The following is a 27609-nucleotide window of genomic DNA, read 5'->3' as shown; positions in this document are numbered from 1 at the left end:
CTGCCCCAAAGGCAGCGAGCACCGGCCTTTCAAAGGCCATCTTTGAAATGAAGAGAGTAGCACAGTCCCTTAAAGCATTTAATACCCAGCCTGGAAGCCTTTAGGACTCGCTCTGTTTCTTACATTACTAAAGAGATTTAGTTTTCCATACCTCACTCCTTTTTTATTTCCAGACTACAGCTCTACCCCTGCACGAGCAGTTGTGCAGCATCAGGACTGCGCATACTCAAAGGAGATGGGCATCATCTCAGATTTACACTGTTTATTAAATAGAAATCATTTCTTAACTAAGAATCCTTTTAATCCAGGAGAACTGGAGAAGCCTCACACCCTGGGCCTAGCCTACTCCACAGCATCCCCATGGGGAATGTGGTGCTGCACAGGTAACACATCCCCCCCGGAGCAGTCCACTCTCCAAGAAGAAAGTTGAATGCATGATTTCTGAGAAGGTAGGAAGGCAAAATGGGCATTAGGATCTGCCTAAAACCAGCTAAATAGTGCAGTGAAATGCTTTTAAATACCACAGACACCTCCACTGACCCGCAGCCAGTTTTATGAGCAGCTCTGAAGACAATTTCTAGATGAGCTTTAGTGAACTGGGCATTCCCAGCCAGAGTCCCAAGGGGTGAGAGCCCGGCCTACACCAGCATGGCCGGTTTCCATAGGGGAGCAGAGCATTCCGGTGTTCATTTGCCCCTCTTGCCACGGCCTCTCCTGGAGGAGGGTTTGCCTGTGCCCGCTGTGGAGGAGCTGGCAGAAGATGCCACTGCGATGTTGATCTGTCCTTCCTGAATCTCCTGCCGGGTCTCAGCTGGGAGGTGGTTGATTTGCTGCTGTGTCTCCAGGTAGAACATGACATCCCGCAACTGCTCCTGGATCTCGGAGATCTGCAGGTCCTTCTGTTCACAGGTTTCCTTCAACACCCTCTCCTCCTCCTTCAGTTTGTTCTGAAGCAAGGCTTGATTCGCTCGCAAACACTTGTTCAGCTCCTGCTCCTCCTTCAGCTCGTTGGAAAGTTTGGCCACTTTGTTATTCAGCTGAGAGCACCTTACAAAGAGAAGCACAGGTCAGGAAAGCAGCACAGTACACAGAGATCAAACACTAGCACATCTTTTTGATTTCCAATCCCTCAGGACAGCCCCAGCCCCACCAACACCACCTGGAATTTGTTTTCCTGGCAAAAAAATCATAGAATCTTGGAATGGTTTGGGTTGGAAGGGACCTTAAAGCTCATCCAGCTCCAACCCCTGCCACAGGCAGGGACCCCTTCCACTGGAGCAGCCAAGTGTCCAACCTGTGTCCAACCTGGCCTTGAGCACTGCCAGGGATGGGGCAGCCACAGCTTCTCTGGGCAATGAGATGCTCCCATAAGGGTATCAATAGCCTCGTGTTTCAGACAGTGCTTCCCTGCTCCTAACAACTCATTGCTTTTGCCCTGAAAGTTTGCTGGCATCATACATGGACTCCTTTCCACCGGGCAAGGGGAGCTGCAGGAGCTCCAGCTCACCAGCCTGGGTACCCTCCTCCAGCTGGGATAGCTGGACAGGCAGCAGCACCAAGGGCCTGGTGGCTGATGGGGAGTGGAGCATCCGGTCCCACCTATGGAGCCGGCACACAGCGATCCACACAGTGCCCATGCTTGACACCCTTCATCTAGGCAGTTCCTAAGAGCTACATTTTCCCCTGTGCTGGGTGAGATGCCTCTGCTGAGCTGCCTTTCTTCTCCTTGGATAAACCCACCAATTGCCAAGCAGACTGGCTTCTCCTTCGGAGCAGGCGGGGAGGGATTACTGAATGCTAAATATGCAGACCATGTAAAAAGAGCCAAAAGCCCAAACGCTGCGCTCCACTCAACAGGCACTTTCAGTTTGTGAACACCTACAGAAATGAGAGCTCAGTTTAAAATAAGCTGCATTCTCAGTCTACTAGTTTAAATAGCCCCAAACTGCCCAGGAATAGCAGGAGTTTTTTCTTGCTGGATGTCAGTGTGCAGAGTTTTAATGGCTGCACGGAACCAAACCTGGCAGCGGTACCCACTTCCTTTCGACAGACTGCTTTTCTTTGAGCAAGTCATTGAGCCTCTGTTCCAGACTGTCACACTTCTCAATGGTCTCTTTAAATTTGGTCTTCATGTTGTTAATCTGTAAAAACAAACACAGAGGCATTTCAAACAGACCAAAGTCCTCAGCGCTTCCATTGGGACACTCAACTTTCGGGAGCGCTGCCTCAACTTTGACCAATTATTACATGCAGAGAAGCAAAAGCTTTGAGCCAAGAGAAGGCTTTATTTTAACGCAGGCCCTCCCCATTACACTTTGCAGCACCCCAACAAGGAACCACGTTGCCGTGGGAGCTGCTCACACAGAGCAACAACTCAGGCTGTAAACCTGTGCCAGGCGCCCCATTCAAACAAAAGCTGCATCAGATCCGTAACTTCTCCCTGGCTGCCATTCCCATTCATTTTGCCATTCCCTCAGACTGTTTTGTATCCTCAGCAAACTTAAATTTCCATCTTAAGGCTTTGCCACGCTGGACTTTTGCTCAGGTTAAACCAAACCTCAAAGAAGCACGGTCAAAGTCTGAACATGAACATGCTACTTTGCTCAGCACTGACTCAGCAGCTCGCTGTCGTAAGGCAGTGACCTACTGACACCAATATCTTACTCATGCAAAACACAAACAGAAACACACGTCCATTGGCTTCCTCTTCCCCTCTACCTCACAACTCAAGGCTCTTACTGCTGAAGAAAAGCAAGCTCATTCTCTCCGCACAGCACAGAACACAGCAAAACCTCTGATGTAGGACTTACAGGATATTTATGGACAGAAACCCTTGTTTCCCTTATATTAAGGTCAAAAGCTTGTGGTGGAGGCAGGAGTTTAAAGGGAAAATGCTTTTTTGGAGGAGCAATCTGGACAAATGGCAGTGTCAGCACACGTGGCGCCTTCACTGATGCCATAGTCAATGCAGAGCAGGTTTGATCCCTTCCAGCCCTAATCCCTGGATGTTTATGCAGCTGATGGTTGATCTGGTGAAGTAGCCTGAGCACTGATAATGGAATACACTGCATGGTGGCACTGATCCAGCCTAGACTTACACAGAGCAAGTGCCATGAATAAAACTGTAAGGATCTTTAAACATGAAATCACATCTGGGCATATCTGATAGTCCTTTCACTTTGAAGTTGCTTTGTGGCTTATGTTTCCTCACCATGTGCAAGATGATTTTTGCTGCATCTTTTCCTTTTATGGGGCCCTCCGTAAGATTTCTGGACTGTTCTTTAGGCCAAGGTCAATGACCACTACTTCAACTTCACAGCTTCTGCATTTATGATGCCACTAACTGCAGATCCTAAATGGTTAATGTAGAAAGGTGAGTTAAGGACTCACCCCTAAATCCTGACTCACTTTAAACCCACTTGAAAGGATCTACGTAGAGTGAGAAGCATTAAAATATCCTCACTGGATTTTTGCTGATGGCATTTTGAAGCAGTCCTGCTTACAGGATGCTTTATAGGAGGAGGCTCTGAACTTTTCCCAAAGGGTGCTGAGGAGAGATAGGGGATCAAAACCAAAGGGCAAATCAATATGCATTTGGAGCGGAAAGGCAGCTCCCACTTTCTGCAGCCGAGCAAATTAAAGTCATACTGTCTATGCTACACTAACCTTCCCTGGAGACACACGTCAGCGTGAGACGGATGGCATCGGCAGGCAGGGATCCTGCAGTACCACAGACTTGTTTTCACCACTGCTGCAGTCTCCCCAGCAGCCCATTTAAATCAACCTTCAATCGAGGTGGCAATCTACCTACTTCTGCACCAGCGAGCAGCAAATTGCTAGATCTGAGCATTGAGATAAGGGATAGAGCTCAGAGCCAATTTTCTCAGCTGGTAGTGAAACAGGCTGTGCGAGGCCACGTCACGCAGCACTTGAGCTGTAGGAGACCGAGCAGCTCCATCTCCCATTGAGCAGAACAGTGGCCAGGGGTCTGGTTTGGCAGTTTCACACATGCCCAGAGCTCACCTCTTCAGCTGTGTCCTTTTCTATCCGGACAATCTTGTTTTCCCAATAGATCCGTTGTGATTCCAACTGGCTCGTTAGCAAATAGGAGTACTACAAACACAGAAGATACACACACAAGAGTCAGCTTTCCCATAAGGGTGCCTATGCTGATTGAGAAGCCCAAAGGGCTCCAATATACAAATCAACTTAAGCAAAGCCTTTGAAGCACAACAACAAGGATCGAGTTCCACCCAACCATACCCAGTATCATGTCAAGAACTTGTTAAAGATTTTCCGTTTAGTAACAATAAATCTCTACCAGTTTTACACTCTGCAGGAAAACAAAGCGTCAACCATCCTGTCATGGGAGTCTGAGATCCCAAAACCCAAGCTGCTGAGCTCCCCATTCACAGCCCAGACCCCAAGGCAGAGGATGCACGTATCTGGCTTCACCAAGAAGAACTCTGGGAAAACACCCTCAGCTGTGTGTAACAAATCACAGCTATTCTTCTCCAACATGTACAGCCCATTCCAGTGACATTTTGGCATCTGAACAAGGATATGCCTTCTTTTCCCTTCTGGTTCTTCAAATGAGTTATGAGAAGGTCGGAAAACATGATCATTTCTTATCATCAGGCTAATAAGCACCAAATTAAGCATTCATCATAGAATTAAACGTTTGGAAAAAGCCTTGCACGCTCAGTAATATCTGGGTGCTAAAATACACTGTCAAATTCATTCTTTCTAGAAACATTTACATCTTATCAGCTAGATAGAGAGGTCTCACACACTTTAAGCACCGATCTCTCAGGAATAGAAAGGGTTACAATTACCTGGTTTAGCATCTAAGTGTTACTCAGAAAATTCATGGTAAAGCAACTTAAGCATTTATTTGAGCAATAGGCTTATGAAGTCTGGTCTCTGTGGGCTGCTCCTCCTCAGATACGCTTGTGTCTAATGCGGCTGAAATCATGCTGCAGTATTACCTGCTCAGTAGAGCAGTGATTCTGAGTTTCTCTCCTTTACCCTTCTAGTTAGGGAGGAGAAGCTGGTCAGCAGGTACAAAATCCACCCCTAAAATCATTATCTGCTCAAGAGAAGGGAGGAGAACAGGGCTGGAATCAGTGGAGCCTGTCAGCTTTCTTTGATAGACAAGGAAAGCACACAGCTAGGAATTCTTCCCTTCTTTTTACAAGCTAAACTACTCAATCTGACAGCTCCACACACATCCTGGCTCTTAAGCCAAGTCTCAGATGCACTGGGAAGGTTCTGTTGGGTGAATCTGGACGTATGGACCCATTTCAACCTCCAGTGAGCCGAGCAGAGCAGCATACCCAGCTCATCTTCAATCTAGTGAGCACAGGACGAAGCTGCAGCCAGCTTCCACTGAGCTGCATTGGCTCTGTGGAGCCAACAAGAGCTTGGGTTTTTTTCAAAGGGAAAAAAAAAAAGAGGCAGCAAAACCATCCTGCTTGTGCCTGAAGATGATTGCCTCCAGGCAGGGAGCAGGGCTGCTGCATAGGCTGATGTAATTGAACTGTAGTCGTATCTGGATTTGAAACGCTTCCACCCAGCAGCACAATGCAGAGTCCAACAAGGCAAAATATTTACCTCTAATTGTAAGGCATCAATTTTCTCTTCCTGACACATATCTCCCTCACACTCATACTGAACTATCTTCCCATCAGTTTTACTTGCAACCAGGCGATGGACGTAGTTATCTGAAGAAACAAAATTCAACCACAGGGAGTTTTAGCTTAAGAACACCCAGGTTGACACCAGTTATGCAGCACAATTAACCATGCAGACTGCTGCAGCAGCACATTAGCAAGGCAGGAAGCCAACATCAGATGTATTTGTTATTTAGCAGACTTCGCAGAGACACCTTACAGGATATTTATTACAACAGCCCATTCCCATTCCTCAGGGCAAATTGATGGAAAGGGATTAACAAACACATTCCACAGAGACTCCAGGACCGCCCCGGATCATTACAGAATCACATTCTCCCCCTTCCATCTGCTGCAGACCCATGAAAACTGCTATTAGAGAGGAGATGGATGTTCCCAAAAGACCAGGTATTAGTACAGATGCAAACTCCTTAATCTCCAAGCAAACTCTGCCTCAAGTACTCCTCCTAAGGAGTCCCCAAAGCTGCTTTACAAACAAGGTCATCCTCCAAGGGGGGAGAACAGAGCACTTACCTCCAGCATAGTCCCAGACTCTGTGGTTGGTCAACTGCATCGCATAGGTGTGCTGGGTCTCCTCAAAGTGCTTGTAAGCGTGTCTGCTCACGTACCGGCCGCAGCCAATGTGCCCACAGATTAAACAGATCCAAAGGTTCTGCCAACAGAGGAAGGAAGCTCTGTATGTACAGTGCTGTCAAGTGGTGGTGTCAGTGCTTTGAGGAAGTGTGGTCAGGCACGGATGGCCTCTTGATGCTGGGTACATCCAGTCACTTCCCTAGAAAGCAAAGTGTTTGCTTTCCCCCCTCCTTGAAAGCCTTGCTCAGCTGCAAGGTTAAGGAGAAGGAGGTACCTGCTCATTCGAGGCAATTACAAGGCTGCAGGTGCTGGGCATGTTGATGTCACATCACAGGATGCGTGGAAGAATGGCTTTGGCTAATGAATGAGGTGCCTCAGCAGGACCACAAAAGCAAGCTCTGAAGAGCACAGACTAGAAGGGACCCCCAGGTTCAGTGTTAGCTTAGCTGCCTGCTATCAGACTCATCACACACACTCTGATCAGCTTACATCCTAACACCTCCTAAGAAAGATTTGTCAGAACAGGAAACCTGGGAGCTGAGATTCCTTCCGGTACGGATTCCAACTCAAAAGGAAAGCAGATGCACCACCGACTGGTAAAATCAGCCCCAAAGCAGCCACAGAACTAACCCCAAGAGCAACTAGAGCAGCTGTGCAGTCAGATTTAGTCTAGATCTCACTCACCATCCACCCACCTACTTACTTCTTGAACTCCACACTCAAAACACTTGTTCTCTTCCACTGGCTCAGGTGTTTGGCAGTATCTGCAGACAGGACACCTAGAGGGCAATAAGCATCATGATGAGACACAAGCAGCTCCATTTTAATATTACAGTAATTAAAAAGCAAGCCAGAGAGCTGAAAGTCAATGCCTTGTGCAAGTGGGATGCTCCCTATATGTGTGCATCTCTTAGTTCACATTTACCCCACTCACGTTGTCCTCCATTCCACACAAGGCTGTTCTTAAGCCACTGAGTGACAGAAGAACAAAGAGCAGTTCTTCCAAAGCCATTTCACAGTCTCAGCTTGATCTGGGTTTGCTGCCGTCCAACCGTAGAGAACATCTGCAACCAAGAGCACCAGTGGGGCTGCCAGCAACATCAGCCTCTGCCAGTAAGCCAAAGAGCCATGACCGTGCTCAAGAAACACATCCCTGGCTGAGCCACCGACACTGCAAGAAGCACTTGTATCGATGTGTTACACATCTCTAAACATTGCTCCTCCAGACTGCTGCCAACTGATATCTTCAGTTCTCCACCACCTGCAGGGTTTCACACAGCAGGTACATGCTGTTGTGGAAGGAGGCTGTAACTACACACTGCTGAGGGCAGCCACGTAGCAAAGGGAAGTACTGTCTCTTTGCAAACATACCTTGGTACTCAAAACAACCCTAAGGAGACGAGGAGATGCTTCAATTTCAACCCACATGGAATCCATCTCAGCCCTTCCAGGCAGAGCATCCCATAATTGTACCCCAAAAGAATCAGTAGGAGAGAGTCTGCTCTGATTGCTTTTGAAACAATACCAATATGCTGAAAGAAAGACAGGAGACCCACAACCAGCTTCTGTCCAGACCCTAAGCCCTAGGAGTTCAGCCAGGGAACAGGGTAACTGAGGCTGAGCATCCTCTTGCCAGGACTGTTCTTATGCATTTTTCATTAGCTGCTGCATAAGCTACAGAAATATCCAAGGGAGGAGACAACTGGATTGCAGTCAGCTTCCTATACAACTTCAGGCACTTCCAGCCTCCGTGGCGCCAAAGCAAAGTGGACAGGGATTTTATCATCCTTCTGAACTGCGAGTGTAAGTTCTGCTTAAACGGTACATTAGATATTTAAGTGCTGGTTTGGATCCTGCTCCTACACTGGCTGAGCTCCACTGCTTCAAATTGAAACTGATTTTGGAACAAAGCAGCCCATACACTTGCATAGCTACCAATGTCATTAACCTACCTGAGGTTCTGTTACTTTGGCTTATAAATGATATAGAGAGGGGTAAACGTTTTCCTCACACTGAATCAGAGAGAATCAGGTACTAGTGACAGAGAAGAACAGAGTGAAGCTCAGCAGCAGCCTGCTACAGAATCTACAGCTGCCTGATGTGCAGTAGAACAGTGTCCAGAGGATGCAAAACATGCAGCACTGTGAGCAGCACCCGGGTACCAGTCAGGGCTCTGCAGTCAGAAGCTCAGACACATGGAAATCCCCATCTACAGGGATGGGGAGGAAGGTAAGAGGAGGAACACGAAAGAGCTGGCAGAGCAAAAAGCAGAGCTGCTGTAAGGCCAGATGCAGATCTGAGCCCCAGCCCTGCCTCGTGCACTGGGGTGTCTCCCTGAGCCCTCTCCCATCACTCAGTCCATACCCACCTCGAATCATACAGCCTGGCTAGAGCAGCTCCCTCCCTGATTTACTCAGTGATTTTGCCACTGTTTCCTTTCCCCTCACTCTCCTGTCCTGTCCCCCTGCCTGCCTTCTCTTACCCTGCTCCTCTTCATCCCCATCCAGTATCTAAGACAGTATCTAAGGAGGACAGCAGGGCTCCCAAAAAGACTCCTGAGCTCCAGACAGATGTGCAAACCTACAGCACAGCCTCAGCTACACCAAGGAAACAAGGGACTGAACAGACACCTAAGGCTGAGCGAAACATTCTGGCTGTGCATCCCCTGCTGTTTACCCCTGTGTTTTTATCCTATGGTATTTTACAATAATCAGCTTTGCTCTACAACTCCCTTCCTGCCTCAGCAGCAAGGCCCATGGGAAACATTGTTCAATTACTTTTGGCAGGAAGATTTCTCTCTGGGAGTCCCTTAATGGGAAAAAACCAGAGCATTAGAACTTGCAGTAATTCCTGCCCCCACATTCTGATAAGCAGAACCAGTCTTGTCAGCACACAACCACCACACTCAAAACAAGAGCTTTAGATGTGGAACTAAAGCAAAGGCTCTTACGTGGTGTCCTCCCACCGCTGCAGACACTGGCTGTGGAAGCTGTGGTTACACAGCGTGGTGAGGATCCCGTTCACGGACTCATCCATCCTCTCCAGGCACACTGTGCACTTCGGGAGCTCTGTCAGGTCCATCACAGGCAGGCTGGCCCCCTTCAAAAGAAGAAGGGGAGATAAATTGCTCAGCACCTTCCAACCACCGTAAGTGAAGCACCCACATAAGAAAACATCAAACTTCACTCCCATTACTGCTGGCACCAACGTACAAAAGCACTAGAAGTATCCCATGAGTCTACACAGTGCTTACAACTGCAAGGATCCTCTTCACATCATGGGCTCGGTACAGCTGCTGCACCTGCAGCCAGGCCCATTCTGTTTTCTGGATTCACTAGAGCTACCCCCAAGGCAGGTTTAGGTTAAAGACACTGCAGCAAGGAGGCATGAAGCCACAAAGTCACCAAACAAACTCCCCCAAGTCACACTGGGATGGGATAAACGGCTTGGGTTGATGCAGTGAAGCAACTCTTGCAACACTGCCCCGTCCAAATAATCCTGTTAAAGTTCTCTGCAGTGCAGGGAAAGCAAACCCAATCAAACTTACATCTTCTGATTTGAAGACTTCAGCCCTTTCCACATACACCAGCTGGCAAACATCCTCCTCTATTGAGTTGAACTGCCGGCCATTGCATGCCATGTAAAAGCTGTCTGCATCAGCCTGTGCGCAAAGCAAAGGAAGCCAGTTAGAAAGAGAAAGCTCCCAGCTGATACAATTGAGGAAGAGCAGTCTGCTGTATCCTCTCCTCCCCCTGCCAACAAGCCCTGTAACACCAGAGGAGGGATTTCGTAGCCAGCTCCTGCCAGCACTCACTGCATTTTGGCATTGGGTTTAGCATCACCACTTGAAGACAAGAAGTGAAGTTCACAGCAGTGACAGCTACTCTGATACTTGAACATTCAGCAGGGGTAACGGGTTTCCCTTCAGCACCTGTTTTGCCCTTTGTCAGCAATTGCAGCACCTTCGCAAAGCAAATTTGGTCTCTGAAAGTTTCAGAGGGCCACGTTGCAGGACACTTGTGTCGGGAAGGAACAATTCAAGTGTGGGCAAGAACCCACGTCGCTGGTCACAGTGGAGGCATGCTCTGGATGTACTAAAGTATGCTGGGAGCCTGAGAGCCACTTGCAAGCAGGCAGAACCAACATAAAACCTGAAAATGGATGCTTTTGACACACAGAAACCTCCCCAAACCCTTCGTCTCACAAACCATTGCAACAGATTGAGGTGAGTGAGCTGAGTGCCACCCTCCTCTGTTCCTGGTCACTCCAACCAGGAGCATAAAGGTTCCTGAGATTTCCTTTGCCACCTACAGAGACACCTTTCAGGGGTCCCTGGGGAACAGGGCTTCAGGGAATGTCCTAGGAAACAGGAATTGCAGGGTGAACCGAGTGCAAGTGTATGGATTTGTGCAAGGCTCTTTAGCCCAGGGTCATTTGATGCAGCAATACACAAAATGCACCTTTGTAATTACTGCAAAGAGCACAAACCACAAACAAACATTGCATCTGCACAGCACCACGGCAAGGACCTCACACAAAATTGACAGCTGGGGAAAACCTCTCCAGGAACCCCAAATGAGTCATTTTCAGCTGGGAGAAGAGAAGGTACAAGTGAGAGGGTCCACACGGAATGGGCAGGGGGGAAAATGCTTAAAGCTACATAGAAGATCTGTAAGCAGCAAATTATTGTCTGCTTATCCATCCCCTGGGCTCAGCTGTGGGGTGAGTGCCCGTTCCACACTGTGCTGGCAGTGGCTGTGAGACCACCCAGCTCCTTGGAAAAGCAGAACAAGTCTTTCTCAAAATACAAGCAAAGCCCAGCTGGCTGGGTCCTGTCTGCTCAGCACAGCGCAATCATAGAATGGCTTGAGTTGGAAGGGACCTTAAAGCTCCTCCAGCTCCAACCCCTGCCACGGGCAGGGACACCTTCCACTGGAGCAGCTTGCTCCAAGCCCCTGTGTTCAACCTGGCCTTGAACACTGCCAGGGATGGGGCAGCCACAGCTTCTCTGGGCACCCTGTGCCAGCGCCTCAGCACCCTCACAGGGAAGAGCTTCTGCCTAAGAGCTCATCTCAGTCTCCCCTCAGGCAGGTTAAAGCCAGGGAGCCCTCCTAAAGAGCAACCATGTACAACAGTCCCTACAGCAAAGGGACTTCCAGCTCTTACCTGCGAGCTAAACTTTATCAGCACCATGTACTGGTTTGGAGTGGAATCTCGGATGATTTTCATGTGCTCGATCACTTCGTAGAAGGAGGCCACAAACTTCATGAGGTCGTGGCTGGTCATGGTAGCAGGGACGGTGAGGATGCACAGCATGGCGCTGCGCCGCACGTCCTCCTTCAGAGAGGTCATCTTGCTGAGGAGACAACAGTGACACAGCCTCAGCTCACTTCAGAGAGGGCAAAGGCACAGCTGGACACATTCCCAACAACTTACCCTGATAACTCTGTTCTCAACCTTATCCTTCTCTTTATTTGTATATAAAGAGAGAGAAGGAAGGCAGTGGTGAGTGTCTGGTGTACCCACATTGCCCTATTACTCCTTCCCAGATTAAACTGGGCAGCTCCAAACCCCCATGGTTTTGTCAGGAATAATTGGACATCTGTTTTCCTATAAAAACTGTTGAATTTGGGAAGCCACAAACGCTCAGAACTATTCCTAGGACACATGAGCAACACTTGTTACCAGTTTAAATGCTTATTTTATGTCTCAGTAAGACCTGACATGGCAGTTCTCATGTGATTAAATGGGAATGGCATGGAATAATAATCTCTGAAATGCAGGATGAAGCCTCCTGCCCCTGACAGCTCCTCAGGCCTGCTGCCACAACCCCAGGGCCCACAATTCAATCATGAGATCCCTTCAGAAGCTGTTTCCAAAGATCATCTTATAGGAACCTGCATTCATCTTGCACCTTTACACCTGAAGCAGCATCACCCACAACTGGTGGATGGGGCCAGCCTCCAGCTCTAACACCATCAGATCCCTTCTGCCCTCTTGCTTTGAGTCACCTTCCTGTTTGTCCCAGCTCAGGAGCCACAGCCCCGGGGTGACCAACCCGACCTGCCAGGTGCTGGCATTACTCAGGAGCAGCATTCCCATTAGAGCTGCAATTATCCAAGCACCCTTACTTTGTTTTGTACAGGTGCATGATGCCATGAACAATTTCAACTGAGGGGTTCCCACTGAAGAAGGAGATCTGGTCTGGGAGCTGTTTTGAAGGCGAATCAGGAGCAGCCTCATGCTCTTTGCTTTGATCATCAGGTTTATTGTTGTCCTCAGCAGATGCAGCCTCTGGAGCTTTTCTTCCTTCCACAGCAGCTTTTGTTTCATCTTACACAAATCAAAGGTGTCCACATTACTAATGGTGCAACAGAAGCATCTTCTGCTCCCCAAGCACAGCCTGCATGCACACAACAGCTCAGAGAAGTCAAATTCCAACCCAGGAAAGCAGCAGAACGAGACACAGCTCATCTCTGCTGTCCCAGAGGGAACTCCAGAGCTGCCACGCACCCGGCACAAGCCCCTGGTAGGACCCAGTGCTGTGGATCAAACGCAGTGCGTTTTGTGCCAGTCAAATCCCAACAGGCACCCGTGTCAACACGGGACAAGCAAGACAGGTTTGCTGAGCAAGGGCTTGGAGAAAGCAGCTCCTCCGATGGCAGCCTGGACTTGGAGATTCCAGCTTTAAATTTCCTCTCTGTCAGGGAATTTAAACACCTGCAGAGCCGAACACACTCACTGCTATGGAGCAGCAATGCTGACAAGCAAAAAACTGACCAGCCTGTGGCACAGCCCAAAATAAACTCATAGAATTCCAGTCTGATTTGTGTTGGAAGGGACCTTAAAGCTCCTCCAGCTCCAACCCCTGCCACGGGCAGGGACACCTTCCACTGGAGCAGCTTGCTCCAAGCCCCTGTGTCCAACCTGGCCTTGAACACTGCCAGGGATGGGGCAGCCACAGCTTCTCTGGGCACCCTGGGCCAGCGCCTCAGCACGCTCACAGGGAAGAGCTTCTGCCTAAGAGCTCATCTCAGTCTCCCCTCTGGCAGGTTAAAGCCGTTCCCCTTGGCCTGTCCCTACAGGCCCTTGTCCCAAGCCCCTCTCCAGGTTTCCTGCAGCCCCTTTAGGCACTGGAGCTGCTCTAAGGTCTCCCCTTAAGGAGCCTTCTCTTCTCCAGGCTGAACCAGCCCAGCTCTCTCAGCCTGGCTCCCACAGGAGAGGTGCTCCATTAAGAAACAAACCTTTATGGAGCAAGGAACATTTACCAGGAATACCCAGCCCCCTCTCCGCACATTCCCCAACTTCTCTCCTTGCTTCCCAAACCACACGAGTGACTCAAGACCTGCAACCCCAGCAGCACCCCCACCATCCCCACACCGACAGGCAACTGTTACCCGCGGGGCCACGTCCCCTTCCACCCCAGCACCAACCGAACCGCATCCCCCGGAGGCCGGTACCTGGCCGCGGTTGGATGGTCTCGATGATCACGTCGGTCATCTCCCTGCGGCCGAGGTGCTGGTGGAGGATGGCCGCCCGCTCCCCGGGGCCCTTCCCCTCCAGACAGGCCGGTACAGCAGCCGGGGCCGCGCCGGTGCCCTCCGCCGCCATCTCCGGAGCTGCGCAGGAAACAACCGGCGTTGGGACACTGCGGTGGGGCCGGGACCCACCGACACCCGACCCCCTCCCCGGGCGCCTGCGGGCCGCGGCGCTGCTTCCTCCCCCGCCACGGCGGGCAGCGCTGCCCCGGACCGCGGCGGGGAGGGCACCGGAGCGGCCCGGAGCCACTCACCAGCCGCGCTGTAGGCGAAGGCCGCGGGCAGCGGCGAGTGCTCGGCCAGCTCCAGCCGGATCACCACCAGCGACACGCTCATGGGCCCGGGCTCCGCGGGGCCTGCGCCGCTTCCGCCTCCCGCGCCTCTCCCCTCTGACCCCGGCGCGGTGACGTAAAACGTAAGGCGGCGGCGGCGGAAGGAGCAGGAAGAGGAGAAGGAGGAGGGCTCAGGGGGGCTATGAGCGGTGCCCCGCTGCTTCTCGCGAGACTTGGAGGTGAGCTCTCGCGAGAGCGGGGGGCGGCGGTTGACTGGCGAGGGGAAGCCGGCCCCTTACTGGCAAGGGGCCATGGGCCCCGTTACCATGGCAATGCAGCCAAGATGGAGGGCTCAGGCCTCATCCCCTTTGGCTAAAGAACACCCTCATAATTAATTAAAGCATTAAAACCCCTCTTTCTTCCTTTCCCCTCGCACCCACCACACTGGTATGTTGCAGCTCAGGGCTGTGCTATGGTTCACGGTGAAGTAAAAGAAAGTAAAAGCCCAGCCATGGAAATAAGGACTTTGATTCACGGCATAAAGGTGTCCGTGAAGGATGAAGGATACCCTGGCTAATCAAAACAGCAGCATCCTATAGCCTCTATAATAGGTCTTTGAAACCCTCCCAGCGTTGTCTGGCATCGTAGACAATTAACTTGAGCAGCACCGGCTTCATGGTCTGCTGCATCACTAGAGAAGCAGCAAGGATAGAGTCACTTTGCAAAGGTTTCCTGTGATTTGTAATCAGCAGTGTGTTAGTGATGTGTGTCAGTGTTTAGTCAAATCATGCTGTACCTTTGAAGGGCATAAGGACCCTGTGTAAAACCACATTTGGTGGGGCACTTCATGCACGTGAATAAACACTTAACCCTGTAATTCAATGCTCTGTGTCCTGTATCCCATCTCCTCGGTCCATACAGGCCAGGTGTAGTCTCCCTACCACCCTCAGCGTGGTTCCCAGGATGTACCCATGGAGCATCGCCCGCACTGCCCCTTACCTGCTGGGCTCAGTGCATCGGAGCTGGTCTGGATGGTGCTGTTACAGAGCTGTGATCTTCCACGCTGGCGGAGCGCTCCTGCCATCCCCTTACAAGACCGCCGCGGGTGCGTAGTCTCATTTGCTCCTGCTGCTTCCAGGCATGGAGGGAAAGTAGATTCCCGGTGACCCTGTGGGTTGCTGCTGGTTCTGGTGACGCTCAGGAGCTTGCCATGATGATGATGGTACCTGTGGTGTCGTCAGAGGTACCAAAACACTGACTGGCAACAGTGTTGACAGCTCCAGGTCAGCGCCTGAACCCATCTGGTGATGAACCTGCCCTGTCGTGACGCTGTCTGATACCACCCAACGTTACAGCCCTTCGGCACACTTTAACAGCTCCATGTTTTCACCCCAAGGTACCACACTGAAAATAGAGGTGAGGTGCTTCAGCTGGGGGAATGTCCAAACCTCCTGTCTGTGCCTGGGTAAACTGCACCGCTCCACGTCAGTTCTCATGGGTGCTGGTGGATGGGTCAGACCCCAAAGGGGTTCCAAGATGATTTCTCAGTTCTGATGATGCCAAACATGCTCTTTCCTTGCTTTCTTCCTATGCAGACTGGGAGGCCCGGGATTGTCTTCCAGCCGGCACCGTCCAGCAAGCTGTGTTCTCTGGAGGGGAAAACAGCCTCTCCCTGAAGTACACGAGAGGAGAGCTGACAACTGTGGAGTTTCTGCAGGAACTGGGCCGGCAGTGCTTTGGGACTGTAAGCCAAAACCCCCTCCTCTCTTTGTGCTTCCTGACTGCAGGGGAATGGAATCCAGAAGGGAGGGAAGAGCAGCTTTTAAAAGCAGTCCTTTGGAAGGGTCTGCATGTAGCATCCAGGAAGCATTGCTGTCTGCTCAGGGCAGACTTTTCCCTGCCATCATCATTCTGGTACCCAGGCTGGGTGTTCAGCTGAATTTGCCTTCGCTTCCACCAGCCTCTTCCTGCATGTTTCTGAATGGTTTCATTTCACAACACCTCTAGAATCAGTGGAGATGAGAAGTCAGGGCCAGAAACCAGCTGAAAGGCTTTTGCTGTTACTTCATACACAGACCATGGTTCTTAGGATCAGTAGAAGCCCCTCCAACACAGCATTAGGAATCCTCTTTCGAATAAAGCCTTTTCGAAACAGCTCAGTCTAAAATGCAGATTCCTTTCCTGCCTGCAGGATTTCTCTCTAACCTGCCTTGATTCCATAGCAGACGCAGTCCTGGTGCGTTTCTCTCTCCCAAAATCAGCCCTTGATCTCTGCTGCTGCTCCTGCAGGATGAGTAATGTGAGAACACTGGTTTATTTGGTCTAAGCAATTTAGCTGGGAGCTTCAGCTCCTGCCTTCTGCTGCCAAAGGAAGCAGGACACCAAGATGATCAGGCAATCTACCTACCCAAGCTCTCTGCTTTTCTTCCCTGCTTAAAACCAATCTCTGGGTAATGATCATTCTTGGGGTTTGGTTTCTTAGGCAAACGTCCGTGTTCCAGTGGACTCTCTGCTCTCGGACTTAATCAGAAAGGAGATGATAAAACAGCTCCCCATAATGGCAGAAGCAGTACAGTGTATCCGTGCAGAAGGTCTTAAGACAGCTCTTCTAATGGACAACTTCTGCCTGCTAAATGGGAAGAGCTTCCTGGCCCTACAAAAGCACTTTGATGTGGTAAGCCTGGATGGATCCTAAAATGCGTTCCTGTAGGTTTATAGGAAGCAGCAAGTGGAATTCTTTACACGCAGGTACCAAATGACGGGCAGCCAGCAGCACGTGTTAGCAGCTGTAAATGTAACTGCCTGTGAAGGTGTTTCCTGGCAGAATTCATTGCAGTGACTGCGCCTTGGAGAGGGTCTGAGTGAGGGGCAGGTACTTGTGCACGTGAAAATTCACTGCAAAATGCCCACACAGCCACAAGTATCTGTGTAACAGGCATAGGGAGATAAAGGTTATAGATGTAACGTATATATAGATATAGATATAGATATAGATATATCTTTATATAGATAAAGGAGATAATAGGTTGATAAAGGGCTTAGGAGCTGGAACACTATACAAGCAATAAATGTCATTCCCCAATGCCCCCGCCTGCTTTATATTTAGTCCTTTTAAAGCTTGCTTCATCCCAAGGAACTGGGAATCCCACAACTCCAACACGCCAATCTGCCTGACCTGCTGAGCAGGCAGAGACCCCTCTCCCAGCACGCTTCCTGCTGCAGAGATGAAGCAGATCAGCTGCGAGCCTCCAGGCTGGTTCAAGGGGCTTCACTTTGACAGGCAGCTGTGGGGACTCAGCTCTGCGTGACAGAAAAGTGGCTTTTTTTGTGTGCCCCAACTCAAATCTTCACATTCCAGGAGTTTATTTGTGACTTAAGTTTGGTTTATAGCCTTAAGACAACAAAATATGTGAAGAAGAGTCACCTTGTCACCATTACATTGTTATGGACTCAGCTTTCCGTGCAGTGACACTGGTGCCTGTGAAGTTCTGATAGCAGAGTGATGCTCTGTTGGGATGCTCTGTGGTACTCCTTTTCAACCCAGACTGTTTGAAAGCCCTTCACTAACCATCACCTATCTGGTGTCATCACTCATGTGGTGTGGCTCTTCAGCAAGCAACAGCACTGCACAGTAATTAGTGGGGGAAAAAATTAATTGAATGTGGATTTCCATTAGCATTGGCTTTTATATCTATGTAATAGATTCATTTCTATTCCTGGAGTGTCTGTCAGTGCCAGGGTGAAATACTGCTTGAATTTGTTACGGTTGGGAGGGCAGTGTGAGTGTTCAGAGACTGACTCGATACTTTGTCCCCAATGTGAACAGGTGGTTGTGGTCAACATCTCTGCTGCTGTGTGGTCGATGGGTGTAGTGGTCAGGACATCGCTTTCCCAGATCATTTGGAAGGTGGTGCAACCCAAGGCTTTCTTGGACAGCACTGAGCAATTGGTTCAGCATGGTCTGGGATATCCAGTCCTTGCTGGATATCTTCCCTTGAAGGACTGGCTCATCCTGTTTAGCTGATTTGGTCTGGAAGAGCCACAGCCTTGGCACCCATGCTGTCACTTGAATCATGTCCTGTCCAGCTCTGTCAGCCCTCCATGTCCTTTATTTCACATGCTAATCAGACTGGCAGTCTCTTTCCCACTCTCCCATCCTCCATTTCCACCCCTGCAGATGATTGTGGTCACAACAGGCTCATGCATAATCCGTTTGTTGTTGCTGTAGATGGTTGAATCCCATCGGGAAGGGACGGGCAAGGCAGACCCTCGGATCTACAAGCTGTGCTTGGAGTGCTTGGGCATTCACCCCCAGGAATCCATCTTCCTCGACAACAACAGCCAGAACCTAAAAGCAGCAGCTCAGCTTGGCATTAAAACGGTGCAGGTACAAAGCAAAGCAACCAGGGTGGGCTTTGGTTATGGTTTTTAAGTCCAGAAGCTGTGTTTGACTTGAATGGCTCAGGATTTTCAAGTGGCAGTGGCAGACTCGTGTTGCCAAAGCCTTTTGTTTCAGCCTGTACTTATTCCTGCAGGATGTGGTGGGGTTAAAGGGGAGGATTCCTGGCAGGCTGCACTGTTTCATTCACAGCTCTAAACCCAACAGCCAGTGTAACCTTGGAGAAGTCACTTCCTTATGGATCTCAGCTCCCTGTTAGAGAAACAGCCCTAATGTATGGTTGAGGTGGGAGAAAATAAGCTATATTTTAATGGATTTCTAGAAGCTCTGGGGCATCATGGATCAGTCAGCTGGGACTGACTGGTTAACCTCCACCTTTGGGGAGAGTGAGCATGAGGGGTTTACTGCAGTGAGGGGACCACTGGGGGAAGCATGGAACTGATGCCAAGAGTGGACTCTGCTCCCCTGGACTGCACACAGGGAATTCCAGCTCTTAGCCCAGCCCAAGCTCACAGTGCCTGTACCACCATGACAGGTATGTCTCCAGAATAGAGACCAAGGTGGGAGGCTCAGTATTAGCAATGGTGCTCTATGTTGGCAGGGAATGACCTGTGAATCCCTGTGTGTCTTAGTGGATCAGTGCTGTGGAGCTCACAGATAGTCACATTGCAAGCGTGCAGAGCTCTTTCTTTCCCAGGCAATTTTATCTGCTGCTATCACCCAATGTTACTCTCTCCCTCCTGCTTTCAGGTGGATGATCCAGAAGTGGCATTCAAAGAGCTGGAAACGTGTCTGGGTTTCCCTTTGCAAGGGTTTGTTCCATATACCCGTGCAGTCAGACCAAGCATGGAAATCCCAAAAGACAACCTGCAGAAGTACCTTGAGGATGTCCTCGGTGAGCACAGCACAGGTATCACAGTGCTTCCTGCTCTTCGGCCTCAAAGCTCACCTATTCTGGAGCCATTGGCTCTTTCCATCTTACAACAGAAGGCTCCTAACCTCCAAGCAAACAGTACGGACACTCAGTGATCTGTCAGTGTATCCCAGAAATGGGAAATGACACTTAAGGACTTCCTCATCTGCGAGGGGTTCAGCACAACAAATTGATGCCAGGAATGTTCCTGGTCTGTGAGCCATCTGTGAGCTATTGCCACGCTCCCCAGGGATCTGGGACACAGGAGCAAGGTGCAGGTTCCTGATTGCAAGGAGGAGATGTAAAAGCTATAGAAGCTCCTGGCTCTGCTGACCCCTGCTCTCTCCCTGCAGGCCCATTGGTGTTACGACAGTTTGGCCATGGACACTCCACCCAGACCTATTCTGTCAGGTTTGGAGATCGCTTGCTAGTGCTGAAGAAGGAGCCCTCTGACAGCCCACATCCCTCAGGCTCTGCTGTCAGAAGGGAATCCAGGTGAGAAGGAGCTCTGCTCCTCATTCCAGCTGTGGAGGAAGGATTCCTGTGGATCCCAAACAACCCCGTCCTAGGGACAGTGCTCTATTCCAGCCTGTTCCACAACAGACACACAGCTCTGTATCCCAGTCTGTGATCTCAGCAGCAGGACACTTGTGGGGGAGCAGCTGGGATCTCCCCTTGGTTTTCCAGAGTGTGTTGGATAGGGTCTCAGGGCCACGTGCAGGTTTTGGTGTGCTTCTTTTGCCTACCCCCAGCCGTGTTGGTTTAGTGTATTTAAAACTGAGCACAGGACTCGAATACCGTGTGTCTGCCTGGCAACACTGCAGCTCTAGTATTGATTCCCTAATGCCCTTCTGTGCTGACACAGCTCTCTGGCTTGCCCTGGCAGGTTACTGAAGGCCCTTGCTGAAGCTGGTGTTCCTGTTCCCACTGTACTTGCCCTCTGTGAGGACAGAAGGTAATCTTGTCCCTCACCTTCCACTCTGTGCTTGAGAACCTCAGCCAGATTCCTGCAAAGAGGAGAGGGAGGGGAGAAGAGAGGGAACCAGATCTCACCAAGTGCACTGGGCTCATTAATGTTTGTCCAGTCTCAGGCCAGAGGAGCCTCTGGAAGTTCAAAGGACAGTAACACTTTTATTTGGCTTGGTTCAGGTGTGTCCTATTTAGCAGTTAATCAAGTGCTGTCTTTGAAAGGCAGCTCTAAAGCAGTGGTTAGGGCTTCCCACTGACTCAGTACACTCAGGGCTCCAATAAGGAGGTGATGTTTCTGACTGCCAGCCCTCAGACTTGCCCCAAGATCCCCAGCCATGACAGCAGCAAGCCTGCAGCCAGGACACCCCTGCAGCCTGCAGTCAGCACAGCCATGCTCACATCCCTGCAGCCGTAAAGCCTCTGCACTGCAGTTAAATGTGTGTCCATCATTTGTGGTGCCTGTGTGCGGTCTGACAGCCCAGCTCCACAGCCCACAGCAGCCTAAGCCCAGGTGAGACTGAGGGCTGGCAGGTAGCAGGATTAACCTCAGCCCCACTGCTTCCCCTTGCTCCCCAGCACCCTTGGCACACCCTTCTACCTGATGGAGCACTGTGCTGGCCATATCTACAGCGACGTCTCCTTCCCCGCGCTGCAGCCCTGCCAACGGAGAGCTATTTATGCTGCCATGAGCCAAGTCCTGTCTAAGATCCACAGCGTAGACCTCAAAGCAGCCAAACTGGAGGAGCTCAGGGAGCATGGTGAGAGAAGCCTGTGTGTCCTCTGTCACTGTTTTCTTCTCCTGTATATCAGCATTTCAAGGGATGAGCTCGGGTACGGGGCTTGAGCTGAACTTGGGGGCAGCAGGGAGAGTGCAGCTGGGCAGCAGGGTGCCTGCATGCTCAGGAGCAGTGTGAGGGTGTGGGGAGCTGCTTTAGATCCTCCAGGTCTTTGTTTCCGGTCAGCAGTCCCCAAAGCTTCCTGCCATGAGCAAGGGCTGTGTGTGGGTGCAGGAGTAACTTGTTTGCTGCCGTCTCTGACCAAGCTTCCTCAGCTCCTCCAGTCTCTCTGCAGAGCTACATCAGTTTGGACTCCTGAGGCTTGTCGCAGGGTGCTGGATCTGTTTGGCTGTTTCACTTTTTCTTCATGCATCTTCTATGCATCTCTGTTGAAGCCTCTTTGTGCCAGTCCCTTTCCCTCAGAGCCTTCATTCCTCTGTTACAGGTAATTACATTCAGCAGCAAGTTGAGACCTGGACCAAGCGGTACCGAGCTATGGAAACTCGTGTTATCCCAGCCATGGAGAGACTCATCGAGTGGCTGCCTCTGCACTTCCCTGACTCCAAGCAGACAACAGTTGTGCACGGTGATTTCAGGTACTGCTTGGCTGCCAGCACTGCCCTGGAGCACATCCCAGGCACCAGAGAGGGGCACAGAGTGTAAAGCAATATATAAACACCAGAGAGGTGCTGAGTTGGGCTGATACAGCAGCTTCAGAGCACTCCAAAAGCTGGGCTCTGGGTCAAGCTCAGCATCCCGCAGGTGATGAGATCTAGAGGGCCACTGTGATCATGTTGCCTCATGGGTCTTGCAGAGTTTTTTTGCCCAACTGCCGTAAACGCTGCTCTAACACTGGCAGATCAACTCTTCTGCACCCTGGCAGGATGGTGCCCTCTCTGTTTCCTCCTCAGTAGGCTGCTGCCCTCTCCTGGGGCTCAGACTGGGGAAGGCTTTACTACACATCATCAGGCACATTTCAGTGCAGGGCCTGGAGTCATTGTGTGCCTTGGAAAAGACCAGGAAATCCCCTTGGACAGTGATTTGCCTGCCTCACTTTTTGGCTGGCCTGTCCTGTAACATCTGCTAACGATCTGAGGCTCTGAATAAGTTGGTTTCATTCTTCACAGCACAGCTCAGTTCATCATTAATCAGGGAGTTCACTATTGAGTAATCTCTGTCCTCCCTGACCTCTGCCTGCAGAAATTAATGTTTCACTGGTGCAGCCTCCTGAAGACTCAGCAGCTTGTGAAGAGCACTGGAAGCACCTCCTGCTGCTGAGCACTGGGATCTTTTTCCCTGTCTTGAGACCTTTCTGATCTCTTTTTCCCTCCAATACAGGATGGACAACCTGGTCTTTCATCCAGACAGGCCAGAAGTCCTTGCTGTCCTTGGCTGGAAGCTTGCAGCTCTAGGAGATCCCATCGCTGATTTGGCGAATAGCTGTATGGCCTACTTCCTGCCACCTCACTTTAGTGCACTGAGAGGTACAGAGAGTGGCAAAGCCACATCTGACACACAAAGACGGGAACTAGAGCCCAGAAACAGATTTAACTCCTGCCCAGAGAGCTCAGCTGATGGTTGGGCTCCTTGCAGCTGGGAGGAGCTGTGCATCTTCTACCGTGTCCCCTGCTCTCCCATTTCTCCCTTCCCTAAAGAACCCTGCAGGATGGAAACATCTTTCTGCATGTGCAGTTGTCACTGTTCCGTGGTCACCCCATCCCCAGTTTGTTTCATGTCTGTCACCCATTTGTCCCGCTTGGTGCCATCACCCTGCTCCTGAGCAGGGACCTTTGTTTGTGGTGATGCCAAGGCCCTGCTCCACAGCTTGCAGAACTGCATTTAAAGATCCATTTGGATTATTTTCCCTCTCACTTCAGCTGTGAAGCTGGGGAGCTCTTGTGGGTGGGAGAGCTGTGACCCAGGGCAGCCCAGGAGGAGTTTGCCCACAGAGTTACACACTTGTTGAAAGTATAAGGTTAACCCCAGAGGAAAATGGTTCCAGCATTCAGGAGGAACATCTCTCAGTCAGAAAACTGCCCCATCTGCACTTCACCTCTATGGGCTGGTGCTAAACCCATTGTGTGTATGGAACCAGTGCAGGTGTTGGATGGAGGAGGCTCCACAGCTCTGTGGCTCTGCCACCAGCCTCACATCATCCCTAGAAACCTCTGAGCTCCTCACTGCTGACTCACTGTTGCCTCTTCACACCTTCCAGGCTTGAGGAAGTGTGATCTGGGGCACCTGGGAATCCCCACGGCAGAGGAGTATTCCCGGATGTACTGTGGCCACGGGGGAGCGGAGCGACCGGAGAACTGGAATTTCTACATGGCCTTTGCCTTTTTCCGGCTGGCTGCAGCGCTGCAGGGACTCTGCAAGCAGTCTGAGGCAGGTGAGGAACCCACCACGCCAGCTCTGCACAGGGCACACACACAGACAGGGCTGCTCTCACTCTCAGGGTGGCTGTCGTGTCCTGCAAACAGAAGGAAGGGGGAAAGGGAGCACACACAGAGCATTCCCCAGCAGCTGCTGCTTGCTGGATGCTGGTCACACAGAGGTTGCTGGGTGCTCTCTTTCATGCGGGGACTGAGCAGAGTTCAGAGCTCAAGGCTGTGTCCCAGAGGTGGAGCTCCCAGACCTTCAAACTAAGCACCACAGAGACCCAGAAGCAGGGAGGTGCTGTGAGCTCTCAGTACTGTTTTATCTGCACACATCAGGCCTGGCCTGGGGGTCTTTATCAGAGAAAACCAAGATGTTACTTTCATATTCCTTAGCAAGGAGTTTCCCCACGTCCTGATGGGCTGGGCCAGACAAGGGCAGTTGGCACTGCTTGGGATGTGACTACAAAACATGGGCTCTTCCAAAGAAAAGTGTCCGATTCTTCTCTCCTCCCCAGGGAAGCCAGCCCCAAGTGGAAGCAGCCCGGAGGATGTAGAGTTCGTGGCTGACTTGGCTTGGGATTTTGCCATCAAAGAAGGATTCCGTGTGTTTGACAGCCTCCCCAGCACACAGCTTCTCCCACGACGTTACAGCACCTGGGCCCGGAGAGGGCCGTTCCTCAGCAGGAGCTATGGTACCTGGTCATGTCCTCGGGCAGCTTCTGTCCCCAAAGTCCCCCTGGTCACTCCCACCACCAGTATCTTGGGTTTGGCCCAGAGTCTTTACTACAAGTTGGACAAGATCATGGGCATCCAGTGGGGGTTTCTGATTTCCCAGCCCAGATGGACTCCACGTCCTCTTCTAGAACTGACGGTGAGACATCCTCCTTCCTAAAGTTGCTTTGCATCACCTGCACAAGGGCAGGGGGTTGTGGCATGCCTCTGAGTGCCCTTGCTGTCCTGGTCACATCAGACGTGTGGCGTTCATAGAGTCCAGTGGCTTAGACAGAGGGGAATGGGTTCCTGTTGCTGCTACGTTGGAGTAACAGAGTTCATGTTCTGTGAAGCAGCAGTTCAGAAGCTGGCATTCCCAGGGTGAGCAGATAGAACCAGCCCAGCTGTAATCGCTGGTGCTGCTCCCCCAGGGTCCTGCCATCAGTGATGATAAGAGTCCGCCCCAGTGCTTCTTGGGAGGTCTCTCAGAGCAGGGACCTGCTTGCACCCCTACAGCTTCATTTCTTCCTTTGTGTTCTCTTGCCCTCCTCTCCATGGCAGGAGCTGTCTTTGGAGACACCCCCATCAGCAAACAGTCGCCTGCCCAGGACTTATCACCCCATCGGGTGAAAAGCTGAGGGTGATCAGCAGGGCAGGCTCTGGGGCACCGCTTAGACTTTGGCCCTGCCACTGTCCTGGGCTCCCCTGTGCAGAGCAGCTGCTGCTGCAGCCCTGACCCCTCCAGTGGAGGGACATGCGGCATTCCTGGTATGGTGGGGAGGAAGCAGACACCAGCTAGAAAAGAGACTTGCCCGTGTCAGGGGGCAGTGGCAGAGAGGGGAGTAGCATCAGCTCTCTCCCTCTGCCAGTGCAAGGCAGGTCAATACATGGGTATCAGGACTGCTGAGTGCCCTGCCCAGGCTCTGGTTTCTCTGTGCTTCCACTTCCTAGTGCTGGTGACTGTGGCTCAGGAGCTCATGGCTCTATTGGCTGGTGTTTCAAATAGATTGCTAGGAACTGTGTCATGAGTAATCACGCACAGAGTGTGTCATGAGAGCAAACCTCCCTATCCTTGAGTTTATACAGATTATACTCAGTGTACTCTAGCGACGCTACCACATTCTAGGGCATTACTTAACCACCTTTTAGCTGCCAGAAAAGAATCCCATCTGTTGTTTTAGCTCTTTGGAAGCATTTCCTTGTGCTCTGGCAGAAACCAGCAAATCCCAGCACTTGAGGGTGCTTAGGAGCTGATCCACTGAGAAGGTGGACAGGGAGGGGGAAGCAGCAGCTCTGGGGAGTTTGGAAGTGCTGAGAAGAGCAGATCTCCTCATCCTCCTCAGAAACACTCATCTTGAGAGCTGGGGGGGGACCACCAAGTCTCCAAGCAGCAGGACTGCCACACTCCCTGCTCCATGCCTTGGGCTTGCCTGGGGGCCACAGAGCCCCCCCAGTCTTGCCACCTCCCTGGCTGTCCCATTGCTCTTTCCCTTGGCATTGCCCCTGTTGTGAAAGCCAGGGGAGGAGTCTTGCTGCCAGCAGCAGAAAGATAACACAGTTCAGTGCTGAACAGCCAAAGAGGCTGGGACTGTGAACTGGGCAAGGGCCAAGGGGAAGGGTGAGCTCTCCTTGTGCCAGCTGGCACCGCAGGGCAGAGGTTCGCCCCAGCACATTCACTCCACTGAACAGGGCAGCATCTCAGCTGGTCCTGCCCCAGCCCGCGCAAGGAGCCAGCAGACTTTGCCTGTTGGTCCTGGAGGTTGCCCTTCCCCACAGTTTTCCAGGAGATCCTCTCCAAAGGAGCAGAAAAGCTCAGCTTCTCTTTCAGAGCAAGCATTAAGTGCGTTTGGCCAAAGCACTGGGCACAGCATCGAGCCTGGGAGGGAGCCAGGGCTGGTTACTGGAGGCCAGCCCCAGGGTAGAGGGATGCAGGAAGATGTGATGTCTCATCCTCTTCCACCAGGCACAAAGTGGCAGGACCCAGGCAGTGACTGACAATGACCCTGCAGGCCATGGATTGGGTTAGCCAGGTGAGCAGGCACACGCACCTAATATTTGTCCCCTCTCTGGGCCAAATAAAGCAGCACAGGGACACCTCCCTGTCCCTTTTGGGCCTCCTCCATACCAGGAATGAGTCTGGGGCCCATGAGTGTGAGGGATGACTTGTCCTGGCTGCTGTGGGATCCCTGGTGAGGCTGTTTCCCCAGCTCCGCATTCCCCAGGGCATCTGGAAGGGGCTGGGACATCTGCTGCCCCTCAGGCCTGAGCCCCACATCTGGCTGAAGGTCCTGCGTGGTTCACAGCACTCTGCACACCACGGCTGAGCCACCACCTCAGACCTGAGACTGAACCAGCCTGGGAGCTGCTCAGTTTCAGTGGTGTTTGCTGTTTACGCTGTGTCTGTATCTTCACTGCCAGCCTCAGGAGGTAGGCAACAAAATTCATCCTTAGATCATGAGGCTTGCAGGCCAGGAATGACCAGGCTAGGGGTGCAAGACTTGGTGGTGGGAATAAAGAGAATGGAGTAGGGTGACTCTCCTTCAGCACAGCTCCAGCGACCTGCAGACACTACAAGAGTCCTTGGGAACAGGGGGAACTGAATCAAGTCCTCAAGGACTCTGGATTCAGGGGAGACTCTGGAGCTGGGAGGAGCTGGGGGGACTCCATGGGGTGATGACTGCAGAGGATCTCTCTGGGTTTCTCTGGGGTCCATGAGATGCAGACTGCATCAGTGGGGGCTTTCAATGCTCCACAGAGGCCAACAGCAAGAGGAGAACTGTGGGAACAATTGTGCCACTTCCTGGGCTCTTTATGTAAAGTCTGCTATTAATTCAATATTAAAGTGATGGGCTCAATATTAATTCAATATTAAAGTGATGGGCTCAATATTAATTCAATATTAAAGTTATGGGCTCAATATTAATTCAATATTAAAGTGATGGGCTCAATATTAATTCAATATTAAAGTGCTGGGCACACTCCTTGGAATTCCTCTCCAGTTTCTCCAGCGTGGGCACAGCCTCAGCTCACTCTCACACAGCCACATCCATCTGCCCAGCATCCCCAGCACATCCCTGCTCCCAGGGGCACAAGGGGTGCTGCGGAGGAGCCACCCTGGCTGCCCAGCACCAGGACCACAGGCTCTAGGGAATCCTTGTAACCTGAACTCCAGTTTCTCCCAGGCTCCAGGGTGGAATTCTGCCTTGGCAGAATTTCAGGCACTTGGTGCTGCTGCAGAAGTGGGAGAGAGCCTGGATCTGCCCTGTCCACAGCTGGGATGATTTCCAAGCAGGCACCTGACCTTGGCACTTCCCACCCTCTCATCTCAGCCAGCTACCGCAGGGCTGAGCATTGGGTCTGCTGTGAAGGTGTTTCCTCCACTGCACG

At 51.3% G+C, this 27609-nt stretch overlaps 2 protein-coding genes across 2 annotated transcripts; one reads left to right on the top strand and one right to left on the bottom strand.

Annotated features, from left to right (window-relative positions):
* BRAP (BRCA1 associated protein) lies at positions 1-14239 on the bottom strand. Its single transcript, XM_080628442.1, has 12 exons — positions 14059-14239; positions 13727-13885; positions 12398-12599; positions 11433-11622; positions 9814-9927; positions 9217-9365; positions 6970-7045; positions 6207-6345; positions 5614-5723; positions 4024-4113; positions 2038-2141; positions 1-1047 (listed from the first exon to the last, which is right to left on the bottom strand). Exons 1-12 carry the CDS (start codon positions 14138-14140, stop codon positions 687-689), a joined length of 1776 nt encoding a protein of 591 aa, XP_080484568.1. The 5' UTR covers positions 14141-14239; the 3' UTR covers positions 1-686.
* On the top strand, positions 14152-27284 carry ACAD10 (acyl-CoA dehydrogenase family member 10). The gene is made up of 13 exons (XM_080628441.1): positions 14152-14315; positions 14998-15181; positions 15672-15820; positions 16559-16750; positions 18305-18463; positions 19226-19385; positions 19742-19883; positions 20275-20343; positions 20934-21115; positions 21579-21729; positions 22472-22617; positions 23349-23522; positions 24027-27284. The coding sequence occupies exons 2-13, from the start codon at positions 15040-15042 to the stop codon at positions 24401-24403; spliced, it is 2043 nt and encodes a 680-aa protein (XP_080484567.1). The 5' UTR covers positions 14152-14315; positions 14998-15039; the 3' UTR covers positions 24404-27284.
* The last annotated feature ends 325 nt before the right edge of the window (positions 27285-27609 follow it).

Source organism: Psittacula echo (genome assembly GCF_963264785.1).
Source record: "Psittacula echo genome assembly, chromosome: 13".
In the NCBI taxonomy this organism is placed as follows: domain Eukaryota; kingdom Metazoa; phylum Chordata; class Aves; order Psittaciformes; family Psittacidae; genus Psittacula; species Psittacula echo.
The sequence above is the reverse complement of the archived record's forward strand: the minus strand, read 5'-3'. Positions and strand labels throughout refer to the sequence as shown.

What these genes read in the sequence shown, in the direction of transcription:
- BRAP (XM_080628442.1), bottom strand. Translation starts at nt 14,140, where the DNA reads ATGAGCGTGTCGCTGGTGGTGATCCGGCTGGAGCTGGCCGAGCACTCG. An exon ending in ATGCACCTGTACAAAACAAA is followed by an intron (nt 11,623 to 12,397) that starts GTAAGGGTGCTT and finishes TTGTCTCCTCAG; the next exon opens with CAAGATGACCTCTCTGAAGG. An exon ending in TTGATGCCTTACAATTAGAG is followed by an intron (nt 4,114 to 5,613) that starts GTAAATATTTTG and finishes CTGTGTTTGTAG; the next exon opens with TACTCCTATTTGCTAACGAG.
- ACAD10 (XM_080628441.1), top strand. Translation starts at nt 15,040, where the DNA reads ATGTACCCATGGAGCATCGCCCGCACTGCCCCTTACCTGCTGGGCTCA. An exon ending in GCCCTCTGTGAGGACAGAAG is followed by an intron (nt 20,344 to 20,933) that starts GTAATCTTGTCC and finishes CTTGCTCCCCAG; the next exon opens with CACCCTTGGCACACCCTTCT. An exon ending in GGAGGAGCTCAGGGAGCATG is followed by an intron (nt 21,116 to 21,578) that starts GTGAGAGAAGCC and finishes CCTCTGTTACAG; the next exon opens with GTAATTACATTCAGCAGCAA.